Source organism: Chamaea fasciata, unplaced genomic scaffold (assembly GCF_029207755.1).
Source record: "Chamaea fasciata isolate MVZ Bird 193981 ecotype frontalis unplaced genomic scaffold, bChaFas1.0.hap1 SCAF_457, whole genome shotgun sequence".
NCBI classification, from domain to species: Eukaryota; Metazoa; Chordata; class Aves; order Passeriformes; family Sylviidae; genus Chamaea; species Chamaea fasciata.
In genome coordinates, this window is record NW_027094542.1 from 51022 (window position 1) to 64712 (window position 13691).

General features: G+C 48.0%; 1 protein-coding gene across 1 annotated transcript in view; it reads right to left on the reverse strand.

Annotated features, from left to right (window-relative positions):
* SIPA1L3 (signal induced proliferation associated 1 like 3) overlaps positions 1–13691 on the reverse strand; it is a 37791-nt gene that overhangs the window by 9324 nt on the left and 14776 nt on the right. Inside the window, exons 8-16 of the mRNA XM_066208746.1 lie at positions 13346–13503; positions 10683–11316; positions 8997–9271; positions 7608–7811; positions 6531–6626; positions 5528–5661; positions 5120–5217; positions 3662–3819; positions 898–984 (exon numbers count right to left, since the gene is read on the reverse strand). Of these exons, the coding sequence (XP_066064843.1) occupies positions 898–984; positions 3662–3819; positions 5120–5217; positions 5528–5661; positions 6531–6626; positions 7608–7811; positions 8997–9271; positions 10683–11316; positions 13346–13503 (1844 nt within the window). The remainder of the gene's footprint in view (positions 1–897; positions 985–3661; positions 3820–5119; positions 5218–5527; positions 5662–6530; positions 6627–7607; positions 7812–8996; positions 9272–10682; positions 11317–13345; positions 13504–13691) is intronic.

Genomic DNA, 13691 nt, shown 5'->3' on the forward strand with positions numbered 1-13691 from the left:
AAAATCCCCCAAAATTCCATTAAAATCCCCCAAAATTCCATTAAAATCCCCCAAAATTCCATTAAAATCACCAAAATTCCAGTAAAATCCACCAAATCCCATTTTTTAATTCCAAATCCTGATTTTTTTTTTTACCCCGAATTCCCAAATTTTCATCCCAAATCCCCATTAGTTTTCCCAAACTCCCGTTTTTTCTCCCCAAAATCTCATTTTTCCGTTCCCAAATCCCAAATTTTTATCCTAAATTCCCACTTTTTACCTCAAATCCCATTTTTTTACCCCAAATTCCCAAATTTTTACCCCAAATTCCCATTTTTCCCCCCCAAATCCCGTTTTTTTCCCCAAATTCCCATTTTTTCTCCCCAAAATCACCTTTTTTGGTTCCCAAACCCCAAATTTTCCCTGAAAATTCCCCGTTTTTTCTTCCCAAATCTTTTTTTCCCAAATTCCCGTTTTTTCTTCCCAAAAATTCCATTTTTTTCTCCCCAAAAATTCCATTTTTTTTCCCAAATCCCTTTTTTTTACCCCAAATTCCCAAATTTTTATCCCAAATTCCCGTTTTTTCCCCAAATTCCCATTTTTTCCCCCAAATTCCCATTTTCCCCAAATTCCCGTTTATCCCAAATTCCCGTTTTCCCCCAAATTCCCGTTTTTTTCCCCCCAAATTCCCATTTTTCCCCCAAATTCCCATTTTTCCCCAAATTCCTGTGTTTTTTTCCCAAATTCCCGTTTTTCCCCAAATTCCCGGTTTTTTTTCCCAAATTCCCGTTTTTTTTCCCCAAATTCCCGTGTTTTTCCCCCAAATTCCCGGTTTTTTTTCCCAAATTCCCGGTTTTTTTTCCCAAATTCCCGTTTTTTTTTCCCAAATTCCCGGTTTTTCCCCCGTTCCCCTCTCACGTTTTCGGCTCCTCTCGGGCCCTTCCCGGAGTTTTGGGCTGCAGGGACTTGGCAGCCGACGGCGGGATCTGGGACACGGGAAGCGGCCTGGAAATGGGGGAAGATCCGTCTTTGGCACCAAAACTGGGAGTTTTCACCAAAATTCGGGAGTTTTCACCAAAATTCGGGAGGTTTAAGAATTCCCAAAAATCGAACCAAAGTTCTGGAGTTTTTAAGGAAAAAAAAAAAGGGAGTTTTTAACCCAAAATTGGGAGTTTTCACCAAAAATTGGGAGTTTTTAACCAAAATTGGGGATTTTAACAAAAAATTGGGGATTTCAAGAAAAAAATGGGGATTTTTTTACCGAAAATTGGGAGTTTTTACCAAAAAATTGGAGATTTTAAGGGGGAAAAAAGGGAATTTTAAACCAGAAATTGGAATTTTTAAGAATTCCCAAAAATTTAACCAAAGATCTGGAATTTTTAGTGAAAAAGGGAGTTTTTAAACCAAAAATTGGGATTTTTAGCTAAAAAAGGGGATTTTTAACCAAAAATTGGGAGTTTTAAAACAAAATTGGGGTTTTTAACTAAAAATTGGAAGTTTTAAACCAAAATTGAGATTTTTAAACCAAAATTGGGGTTTTTAACCAAAAATTGGGTTTTTAACCAAAAATTGGGGATTTAAAATAGAAAATGGGGATTTCAAGAAAAAAATGGGGATTTCTTTACCAAAAATTGGGGTTTTTTACCAAAAAACTGGAGATTTTAAGGGGGAAAAAAAAGAGATTTTTAACCAAAAATTGAAATTTTTAAGGAAAAAATGCGAGGTTTGACCCAAAATTGGGAGGTTTCTGGAAAAAAGATGAGATTTTAACAACAACCGGAGTTTTTAGCCCAAAGCTGGGAGGTTTTAAAGCAAAAAAACGGGGATTTTTAAGGAAAAGTTGGGAATTTCAACCAAAAATTGGGGATTTAATTCAAAAAATCGTCCGGTTTGGAGAGAAAATGGAGTTTTTAATAAAAAAGGGAATTTGACCCAAAAAAAGAGGGATTTTTAACCAGAAAATGGGACTTTCGACCAAAAAACGTGGGAAGTCTTAGAAAAAAATTGGGAATTTTTAACAGAAAAACTGGGAATTTTTAACCCCAAAATAGGGAATTTTAACCAAAAAAAATTTGGAATTTTAACCCCCAAAAATTGGGAATTTTAACAGAAAAACTGGGAATTTTAACCCCCAAAAAAGGGAATTTTAACCAAAAAAAATCAAAATTTTTAACCGAAAAATTGGGAATGTTTAACAGGAAAATTGGTAATTTTAACGCCAAAATAGGGAATTTTAACCAAAAAAATTTGGAATTTTCAACCAAAAAATCGGAAATTTCAACCAAAAAAATTTTGGAATTTTTAACCAAAAAATCAGGAATTTTAACCACAAAAATCAGGAATTTTTAACAGAAAAATTGGGAATTTCAACCAAAATATCGGGAATTTTTAACAGAAGAATTGGGAATTTTACCCAAAAAATGAGGAATTTTTAGCAGAAAAATCGGGAATTTGACCCAAAAATCGGGGAATTTTTGGCAGAAATATTGGGAATTTTACCCAAAAAAATCGGGAATTTTTAACAGAAACCCGGGAATTTTAACCAAAAAAATGGGGAATTTTTAGCAGAAAAATCGGGAATTTTACCCAAAAAACGGGGAATTTTTAACCGAAAAATGGGGAATTTTTAGCAGAAAAATCGGGAATTTGACCCAAAAAAACGGGGAATTTTTAGCAGAAAAATCGGGAATTTCAACCAAAAAATCGGGAATTTTTAGCAGAAAAATCGGGAATTTGACCCAAAACTCGGAATTTGACCCAAAACCCGGGAATTTGACCCAAACCCCGGGAATTTGACCCAAAACTTGGGAATTTGACCCAAACCCCGGGAATTTGACCCAAACCCCGGGAATTTGACCCAAAACCCGGGAATTTGACCCAACCCCGGGAATTTGACCCAAAACCCGGGAATTTGACCCAAAACCCGGGAATTTGACCCAAACCCGGGACTTTGACCCAAACCCCGGGAATTTGACCCAAACCCCGGGAATTTGACCCAACCCCGGGACTTTGACCCAAACCCCGGGAATTTGACCCAAAACCCGGGAATTTGACCCAAACCCGGGACTTTGCCCCAAACCCCGGGAATTTGACCCAAAACTCGGGAATTTGACCCAAACCCCGGGACTTTGACCCAAAACTCGGGAATTTGACCCAAACCCCGGGACTTTGACCCAAACCCGGGAATTTGACCCAAACCCCGGGACTTTGACCCAAACCCGGGAATTTGACCCAAAACCCGGGAATTTGACCCAAAACTCGGGAATTTGACCCAAAACTCGGGAATTTGACCCAAACCCCGGGACTTTGACCCAAAACTCGGGAATTTGACCCAAACCCGGGACTTTGACCCAAACCCCGGGAATTTGACCCAAACCCGGGACTTTGACCCAAACCCGGGAATTTGACCCAAACCCCGGGAATTTGACCCAAACCCCGGGAATTTGACCCAAAACCCGGGAATTTGACCCAAACCCCGGGACTTTGACCCAAACCCTGGGAATTTGCCCCAAACCCCGGGAATTTGACCCAAACCCCGGGAATTTGCCCCAAACCCTGGGAATTTGACCCAAACCCCGGGAATTTGACCCAAACCCCGGGAATTTGCCCCAAACCCTGGGAATTTGACCCAAACCCCGGGACTTTGCCCGGCGGCGCCGGCCCGGCCCGGCCCTCGCCCCACCTGGCCGCGGCCGAGGCCTCGGGGGCGGCGGCGTTGCCGCAGCTCCGGCCGGGATCGGCGCCATTCCAGGGAATTCGGGGCGATCTCCGCGACTCGGCGCCGGCCTCGGCCTCCGCGCAGCTCGACACGGCCGAGTGGCTGCCGGGGGGAGGCTCGTTCTGGGGGGAAAAACGGGAATTTCGGGAATTCCGGGAATCCTGGGAAGCCGGGATCCCCAAAAACCCCGGAATTTTGGGATTTTTTTGGGGGGTTTTTTTTCGGGATTCGAGGGGATTTTCTTCGAGGTGTTTTAGGGAATCTTTCGACAATTCCGGGGAGTTTTTTTTTTTTTCCCGGGATTTCCGGGCGGGGGTTGTGGGATTTTTTTGGGAATTTGGGGGTTTCTAAGGGGATTTGGGGATTTTTGTTTTTGGAATTCCAGGGATTTGGGGAGGTTCCGGCCTCGGCCCGGGGGTCACTGCAGCTGGACGAGGCCGAGTGGCTGCAATGAAGAGGCTCGTTCCGGGGAGAAAAACGGGAATTTTCGGAATTTTGGGAATTCTGGGAAGCCGGGATCCCCAAAAACCCCCAAAATTCCCGGATTTTTTGGGCGACTCCAGGGATTTGATTCCGATTTTTTCAGGGTTTTTTTGGGTGAGATTTTCTTTTTTTCTGGGGGGGGTTTTCAGGGACGTTTGCGGGAATTCCGAGGATTTTTTTGGGAATTCCGAGGAGGGTTTGGCGATTCCGGGGGAGTTTTTTTTTGAGGGGGTTTTTTTTGGGAATTTCAAGGGGGTTTTTTGGGGGGAATTTTGGGGGGTTCGAGGATCTGCAGCTGGAGAGCGCGGAATGGCTGGAGTGAGGTCGTTCGCTCTGCAAAAACCTGGGAATTGTTTAGGATTTTTGGGAATTTTGGGAATTCCGGAGGGTCCACAGCCAAAAACGCCCGAAATTCCCACGTTCCTGGAGGGTTTTTTATAGATTTTTTTAGGGATTTTGGACGGATTTTTTGGGATTTTTTGGGATTCAAGGGATTCCTTTTTTTTTTTTCGACAATTCCAAGGGTTTTTTCCCAAGATTCCAAGGATTTTTGCGGGAGTTTTTTGGGAATTCCAAGATTTTTTTCAGGAATTCCGGGATTTTTTAAAAAAAAAGTTCCAGGACTTTTGGGGAGGCAGTCGGGGGAATCTTTCCCACCGGGCTCAGGATTTTTTTGGGAATTTCACCGTTTTTGGGACAATTTTTTGAGGGATTTTTTCAGGAATTCCAGGATTTTTTTAGGAATTCGGGGATTTTTTGTGCTCCCGGGGGTTTTTTTCAGGATTTTTTTAGTGATTCCAGGGATTTTGGGGGGATTTTTTTGGGGGAATTTCGCCATTTTGGGGGCGATTTTGGACGGGATTTTTGGGGGGGGGGGGGGAATTCCAGGATTTTTCCAGGAATTTGGGGAATTCCAGGATTTTTCGGGGCGTTTCTCACCTTGGGCAGGCGGTTGGGGGAATCTTTCCCTCCGGGCTCGGGCCGCGCCGGCCGTTTGCCGGGAATTCTGGCCGGGGCCGGGACGTGCCACAGCGGCTCTGGAAGAACCAAAATGTGGGAATTGGGGAGTCGGGATCAGGATCACACCGCTCCCGCCCCTTTTTCCCAGATTTCCTCCCCCAGATCCCAAAATTTCCCAAACTTCCCTCCCAAATCCCAAACTTTCCTAAATTTCGTCCCCAAAATCCCCAAATTTCCCTCCCTAAATTTCCCAAAATTTCCCAAATTTCCCTCCCCAAATCCCCAAAATCCCCAAAATCCCCAAATTTCCCTCCCCAAATTTCCCAAATTTCCCTCCCCAAATCCCCAAAATTCCCCAAATTTCCCAAAATTCCCAAATTTCCAGACCTGCTTTGAGCCTCTCAGCGCCGCCCTCGTGTCCGATCCCGGCGGCCTCCGAGTGTCCAGAATTCCCGGAAGTCCCGGAATTCCCGGAATTCCCAGGCTGTGGCTCCGCCGGGAAGGTCGCTCCCCTCTGCGGCCTGAGGGAAAAAACGGGAATTATGGGAATTCCACACGCGGAAAAATCCCCGTTTTCTCCATTTTTCCCACTTTTTTCCCCATTTTTCCCACTTTTTTCCCCATTTCCCCCCATTTTTCCCAATTTTTCCCCCATTTTCCCTAATTTTTCCCCCAGTTTCTCCCATTTTCCCCCAAATTTCCCCAATTTTCCCCCAAATTTCCCCCAATTTCTCCCTTTTCCCAATTTTTCTCAAATAATTCCCGATTTCCCCCTTTTCCCGCCATTTCTCCCCAAATTTTCCCATTTTCCCCAAATTTTCCCATTTTTTTCCCATTTTCCCTCAGTTTCCCCCATTTTCTCCCGTTTTTTATGATTTTTCCCCAATTTTCTCCCATCTTCTCCCATTTTTTGTGATTTTTTTCCCAATTTTCTCCCATTTTTTATGATTTTTTCCCAATTTTTCCCATTTTCTCCCATTTTTTGCGATTTTTTTCCCAATTTTTCCCATTTTTTATGACTTTTTCCCAATTTTTTCCCATTTTCTCCCATTTTTTGTGATTTTTTCCCAATTTTCTCCCATTTTCTCCCATTTTTTTATGATTTTTTTCCCAATTTTTTCCCATTTTCTCCCATTTTTTGATTTTTTCCCCAATTTTCCCCATTTTTAATGATTTTTTCCCAATTTTTTCCCGTTTCCCCCCATCCTTCCCCTCCGTTTCCCCCTTCTTTCCTGATTTTCCCCTTTTCCCAAATTTCCCCCGTTTTTCCCCCATTTCTCCCCATTTTTCCCCAAATTTTCCCGTTTCTCCCCCATTTTTTCACCTCGTTTTTCCCGTTTTCCCGCAAATTTTCCCAATTTTCCCCCAATTTTTCCTGGTTTTTTCCCACCTCTCCCCTCTGGAGCTCCCCGGGGCGGAGAAACTCCCGGAGCTTTGGCGGAACGACGAGGAGCCGGAGTGGGGAGACTCGGGGAAGCTCAGGGGCCTGGAATGGGGCAAAAAACGGGGAAATTGGGAAAAAACGGGGAAATTTGGGGAGGGAAAAGGGGAAATCGGGGCAAAATGGGAAAAATGAGGAAAATTTGGGGAAAATTTGGGGGAAAATGGGGAAATTTGGGGGGAAAGGGGGAAATTTGGGAAGAAATGGGGAGAATGAGGGAACGAACGCGGAAATTGGGGGGAAAAAAGGGAAAATTGGGAAAATGAGGTGAAAACATGGAGTGGGGAAAGGTGGGAAAAATGAGGGAGGGAAATGGGGAAATTTGGGGAAAAAACGGGGAAATTTGGGGAAAAAACGGGGAAATTTGGGGGGAAAACGGGGAAATTTGGGGGAAAAATGGGGAAATTTGGGGGGAAAATGGGGAAATTTGGGGGGAAAACGGGGAAATTTGGGGAAAAACGGGGAAATTTGGGGGGAAAATGGGGAAATTTGGGGGGAAAACGGGGAAATTTGGGGAAAAAACGGGGAAATTTGGGAAGAATGGGAAAATCGGGAAATTGGGGGGAAAAATGAGGGGGAATGAATGGGGAGATTTGGGAAAAATGGGAGGAGTTTTGGGCGGGTTCTTTGGGATAATCCCACGAATTCCCGCACCTTTCCCCGGGGCCCGGCTGCGGTTCCCGGCGCGGGATCCCGGGATTTTGGGGGGAAATTTTGGCTGGATTTTTTGGGAATTTTGGGAGGATTTTTGGGGAATTTCGGGAGGATTTTTTGGGAGTTTTGGGAGGATTTTTGGGTGGAATTTTGGGAGGATTTTTGGGGAATTTTGGGAGGATTTTTGGGTGGAATTTTGGGAAGATTTTTGGGGAATTTTGGAAGGATTTTTGGGTGGAATTTCGGGAGGATTTCTGGGGAACTTTGGGAGGATTTTTGGGGAATTTCGGGAGGATTTTGGGTGGAATTTCGGGAGGATTTTTGGGGAATTTCGGGTGGAATTTCAGGGATGTTTCTGGGACGCCCCCTCACCTTTTCCCGTGGCCCGGCTGCGGTTCCCGGTGCGGGATGGCCGGCGCGGCCGGTGCCCGTTTGGCGGCGCCGCGGTGCCAGCCGGGCCCGCTGCGGAACGGGGCCCGGAAAGGACCCGGCAGCGGCTCCGGGAACGGCTCCGGGAACGGCTCCGGGAACGGCTCCGGATCCGCCCTCGGCTCCGCCACAGACTCCGACCAGCCCCTGCGGGGACACGGGGGACGCGTGCCACGCGGGGACACCGCGGGCATCGGGGTGCCACCGCCGGCACCGCGGAAAGGTGGCGCCAGGGCGGCGCCGATGGGACCGGGGAACGGGGGCGCCGGTGGCACTGGGAGGGCGCCGCTGGGACAGGGGACAGGTGGCACCGGTGGCACCCAGATGTCACCAATGTCGTCCAGGACACCGCGATGCCACCAGCGGCACCCAGGACTCCAAGATGGCGCCCAGGGCCACCAATGGCACCCAGATGTCACCATTGGCACTCAAGACACCCAGATGCCACCAATGGCACATGGATGTCACCAAGGTCATCAATGGCGCCCAAATGCCACCAATGGCACCCAAGAGTCCAAGATGGCACCCAAGGCACCAATGGCACATGGATGGCACCAATGGGACAATGATGTCACCAATGACACCCAAGAGTCCAAGATGCCACCAATGGCACCCAAGAGTCCAAGATGGCGCCAACGGCACCAACGGGATGTGGATGGCACCAACGGGACAATGATGTCACCAATGGCACCCAAGACTCCAAGATGGCGCCCAAGGCACCAATGGCACATGGATGGCACCAATGGGACATGGACGTCACCAATGACACCCAAGAGTCCAAGACGGCACCAATGGCACCAATGGCACATGGATGGCACCAATGGGACAATGATGGCACCAATGGCACCCAAGAGTCCAAGATGGCGCCCAAGGTACCAATGGCACCCAGATGTCACCAGTGACACCCAGGACACTCAAATGCCACCAGTGACACCCAGATGTCACCAAGGTCATCAACGGCGCCCACATGGCACCAAGGGCACCCAAGAGTCCAAGATGGCACCAACGGCACCAATGGGACGTGGATGGCACCAATGGGACAATGATGTCACCAATGGCACCCAAGACTCCAAGATGGCGCCCAAGGCACCAATGGGACGTGGATGGCACCAATGGGACAATGATGTCACCAATGGCACCCAAGAGTCCAAGATGGCGCCCAAGACACCAACGGGACGTGGATGGCACCAATGGCACCCAAGAGTCCAAGATGGCGCCCAAGACACCAACGGCACGTGGATGGCACCAACGGGACAATGATGCCACCAATGGCACCCAAGACTCCCAGAAGCCACCAAGGGCCACCCAACCACCGCCCACGGCCCCACCCACCTCCTGGGCGTGCCGTCCTCGTGCGGCGGCACGATGACCACGGTGACGGTGACCGAGGTGCGCAGGAGGTCGATCATCTGCTCGTGGCTCAGGGCCACGGCGGCCACCTTGCACACCTCGAGGAGGCGGCTGCCGCGCCGCAGGCCGGCCTGCCAGGCGAAGCCGTACTCCTCCACCTCGGCCACGCTGCCGTCGGGGTGCACGTGGAAGCCCAGCTGGCCGAGGCCGTTGCGGCGCAGCGTCATGTCCACCGCGGCGCAGCCCGGCGTGGTCACCTGGCGAAGGCGGACGGCGTTCCCCGGGGTTTGTTTTTTTTTTTTGCCCGTTTTCCCCTTGCTTCAATTCCCATTTTTTCCGTGTCCCCGTTCTCCCCCTTTTTTCCTCCCGGTTTTTTTCCCCCCATTTTTTTCCCACCGTTTTTCCCCTTTTTTCCCCCATTTTCCCCCAATTTTTCCTTTCTCCCGCTGTTTTTTTCCCTTCCATGTCCCCAAATTTTCCCCCTTTGCCCCATTTTTTCCTCCTTCCCCATCTTCCCTCCATTTTCCTCCCATTTTTCCCTCATTTTTCCCCCTCCACCCCCCAATTTTTCCCCATTTTTTCCTCACTTTCCCCCATCTTTCCCCTTCATTTCTCCTCCTTTTCCCCCATTTTTTCCCCTTTTTCCCTTCATTTGCCTCCATTGTTTTCCTCATTTTTTCCCTATTTTTTTCTCCATTTCCCATTTCTCCCTATTTTTGCCCCATTTCCCTCCATTTTTCCCCATTTCCCCAAATTTTCCCCCCATTTTCCCCCTTTTTCCCCGATTTTTCCCCATTTTCCCCTCATTTTTCTCTCATTTTTTTCCAATTTTCCCTTTTTCCCCAATTTTTCCCCATTTTCCCTCATTTTTTCCCCTTTCTTCCCCCTTTTCCCTTCATTTTCCTCCCATTTTCCCCTCCAATTCCCTCCTTTCCTCTCAATTTCTCCCCCAATTTTCTCCCCCATTTTCCCCTCATTTTCCCTCAATTTCCCCCATTTTTCCCCTCATGTTTTCCCCATTTTTACCCCATTTTTTCCCCATTTCCCCCATTTTTTCCCCCATTTTCCCCCATTTTTTTCCTCATTTCCCCCCATTTTTCCCATTTTCCCCCCATTTCCCCCCATTTTCCCACCATTTTTTTCCCCATTTTTCCCATTTTTTCCCCATTTTCCCCCCCATTTCCCCCCAACTTTCTCCCCCATTTCCCCCATTTTTTCCCCCATTTTCCCCCCATTTTTCCCATTTTTCCCCCCATTTTTTCCCCATTTTTCCCCCCATTTCCCCTCAATTTTCTCCCCCATTTCCCCCAATTTTTTCCCCATTTCCCCCATTTTTCCCCATTTTCCCCTCATGTTTTCCCCATTTTTCCCATTTTCCCCCATTTTCCCCCATTTTTCCCATTTTTCCCCTTTTTCCCCCCCATTTCCCCATTTCCCCCAATTTTCCCCCCCATTTTTTCCCCATTTTTCCCATTTTTTATCCCATTTTCCCCCCATTTTTTCCCCATTTTTCCCCCCATTTCCCCCCAACTTTCTCCCCCATTTCCCCTCAATTTTCTCCCCCATTTCCCCCAATTTTTTCCCCATTTCCCCCCATTTTTCCCATTTTTTCCCCATTTTTCCCATTTTTTCCCCATTTTTCCCCCCATTTTTTCCCCCCCAACTCACCTTCAGCCTCTGCACGATCTCCTTCACCTCCTCGGCCGCTCCGTCCGCTCCTTCCCCTCCTTCCCCTCCCGCCGCCGCCGCCGCCGCCGCCGCCGCGCCGGCCCGGACGCTCACCAAATCCCCGCGGCCGTGATAAATCCTCAGCGTCGTCCCCTCGGCGCTCCAACCGATCACGTCCCCGGTGAAACAATTAAAAACCACCTCCTTGGCCTCCAGATCCACCAACACCACGAACTCCTTGGAAATCCCCAAAACGCACGGGATCTCCGCCCCGCCCCTGCCGAAATCCGACGCCGAGACGCGCCAAGAGACGGCGCCGGCGCTCTCCAGCTCCGCCAGAGGCCGAGCTTTGGATTTCTCCTTTTTCTTGGAAGCCAAAGAGATGAGGTTGAACTTCCCGGCCGTGTCCAAGGGCGTGTTGGTGACGTAGTTTTCCGCCAGGTCCCGGAGGTATTCCTGCCGGGTCCTGGTGGCCATGGTGCGGAATTTGTGGGATTTGTGGGCGGCGTTCTCGGCGTTGATGGCTTTGGCCAAGAGGAAGGCGCGGAAGAGGTCGGAGCGGCGGAAGGTGACGCCGGACGGAGGGACGGGGGGGCCGAAGGGTGGGACGTCCTTGGAGCGGGTGACGGCCACGCTTTTTCGGGGGAAGAAACGAGGGATTTGGGGGCGTTTAGAGGGTGGGGAAGGTCTTGGGGGTTGGTCAAGTTGGGGTTCTTCAAGGTTTGGGGTTGGTGAATTTGGGGTTCTTCAAGGTTTGGGGTTGGTCAGTTTGTGGGGTTGGTGAATTTTTGGCGTTTTTCAAGGTTTGGGGTTGGTCAAGTTGGGGTTGGTCAATTTTGAGACGCTCCAACCAATTTTTTGGGATCTTTGGATCTTTGGGATCACCCGAATCGCGGGGCTCTTCAAGGTTTGGGGTTGGTCAGGTTGGGGGTTCTTCAAGGTTTGGGGTTGGTCAAGTTGGGGTTTTTAGGGTTGGGGAAGGTATTTGGGGTTGGCCAAGTTGGGGTTCTTCAAGGTTTGGGGTTGGTCAGTTTGTGGGGTTGGTGAATTTGGGGTTTTTAGGGTTGGGAAATGTCTTTGGGGTTGGTGAATTTGGGGTTTTCCATGGTTTGGGGTTGGTCAAGTTGGGGTTGGCCAAGTTGGGGTTCTTCAAGGTTTGGGGTTGGTCAAGTTGGGGTTGGTCAAGTTGGGGCTCTTCAAGGTTTGGGGTTGGTCAGTTTGTGGGGTTGGTGAATTTTTGGCGTTTTTCAAGGTTTGGGGTTGGTCAATTTGGGGTTCTCTATGGTTTGGGGTTGGCCAAGTTGGGGTTTTCCATGGTTTGGGGTTGGTCAGTTTGGGGTTTTTAGAGTTGGGAAATGTCTTTGGGGTTGGCCAAGTTGGGGTTCTTCAAGGTTTGGGGTTGCTCAGTTTGTGGGGTTGGTCAATTTTGAGACGCTCCAACCAATTTTTTGGGATCCTTGGATCTTTGGGATCACCCGAATCGTGGGGTTCTTCAAGGTTTGGGGTTGGTCAAGTTGGGGTTGGTCAAGTTGGGGCTCTTCAAGGTTTGGGGTCGGTCAGTTTGTGGGGTTGGTCAATTTTTGGCGTTTTTCAAGGTTTGGGGTTGGTCAATTTGGGGTTTTTAGGGTTGGGGAAGGTCTTTGGGCTTGGTCAGTTTGGGGTTGACTAATTTTGGCATCTTCCAACCAATTTTGGGGATCCTTGGATCTTTGGGATCACCCAAATCTTGCGGTTCTTCAAGGTTTGGGGTCGGTCAATTTCTGGCCTTGGTCAGTTCGGGGTTTTTAGAGGGCTGGGAAAAATTTCGGGGGAATTTTTTGGCAAATTTTGAAGAGTTCTTGTAGATTTCCCAGAATTTTTGCAAATTTGTGGGGATTTTTTGCAAATTTCGGGGGATTTTTTGCGAATTTTCGGTAAATTTTACTTGTTTTTAGAAAACTTTGGGGCTTTTTAGGAGTTTTTTTGCAAAGCTTTCAGAATTTGTGAGGATTTTTTGAATCTTCTGGAAATTTTGGCAATTTTTTTGGCATTTTGACAAATTTTTAGAGGTTTTGGGGATTTTCTCGTAAACTTTTTGGGAAGTCTTGCAAATTTTGGGGAACTCTGGCAAATTTTTGCCACTTTGGGGAAGTTTTTGCCAACTTTTGCAATTTGGGGATTTTTCGGATTAGTTTTTGCCAACTTTTGCAATTTGGGGATTTTTCGGATTCTTTTCTGTAATTTTCGGTAAATTTTCCGTATTTTCAGTAAACTTCTTCAAATTTTGGGTGGAATTTTTTTAACTTTTGGGGAATTTTGGGAAATTTTGGGGGATTCCTCACCTGTAAGAGACGCTGTCGGAGCAGGGGAAAGTTTTTACAAAGTTTTGGTAATTTTTCTGTATTTTTGGTAAATTCGGGGTAAATTTTTTCCGATTTTGGGGAATTTGGGGGGAATTTTGGGGGAATTTTGGGGGAATTTTGGGGGATTCCCCACCCGAAGGAGACGTTTTCGGAGCAGGGGGAATTTCTTACAAACTTTCGGTAATTTTTCCAGTTTTTTGTTAAATTTTCCGTATTTTCCGTAAATTTCTTCAAATTTCGGGTGAATTTTTTTAAATTTTGGGCGGAATTTTTTTTAAATTTTGGAGGAATTTTGGGGGGATTTTGGGGGGGATCCCTCACCTGTAGGAGACGTTTTCGGAGCAGGGCTGGTGGGCGCGGACGATGATGAAGACGTGCTGGAAGTGGGAGCGGATGTTCTGCGGCGTGAACGGCAACGCGCCCGGCTCTTGGAAGATGATGGTGACGATGTCGTTGCCGATGTGGCGCTTCCGGAGCAGCTGGAGTTGGGGACAAAAAGACGTTGGGAACGGGCGGGATGAAGGTTGGGGATGGGCCGAGTAAGGTTTGGGATGGTTCAGCTCTTGGGAGGGTTCAAAGGAATTTTTGGGATCAATCAGCCAATCTTTGGGATCGTCCAATCCTTGGGATCACTCATCCAATCTTTGGGATCGTCCAACCAATCCTT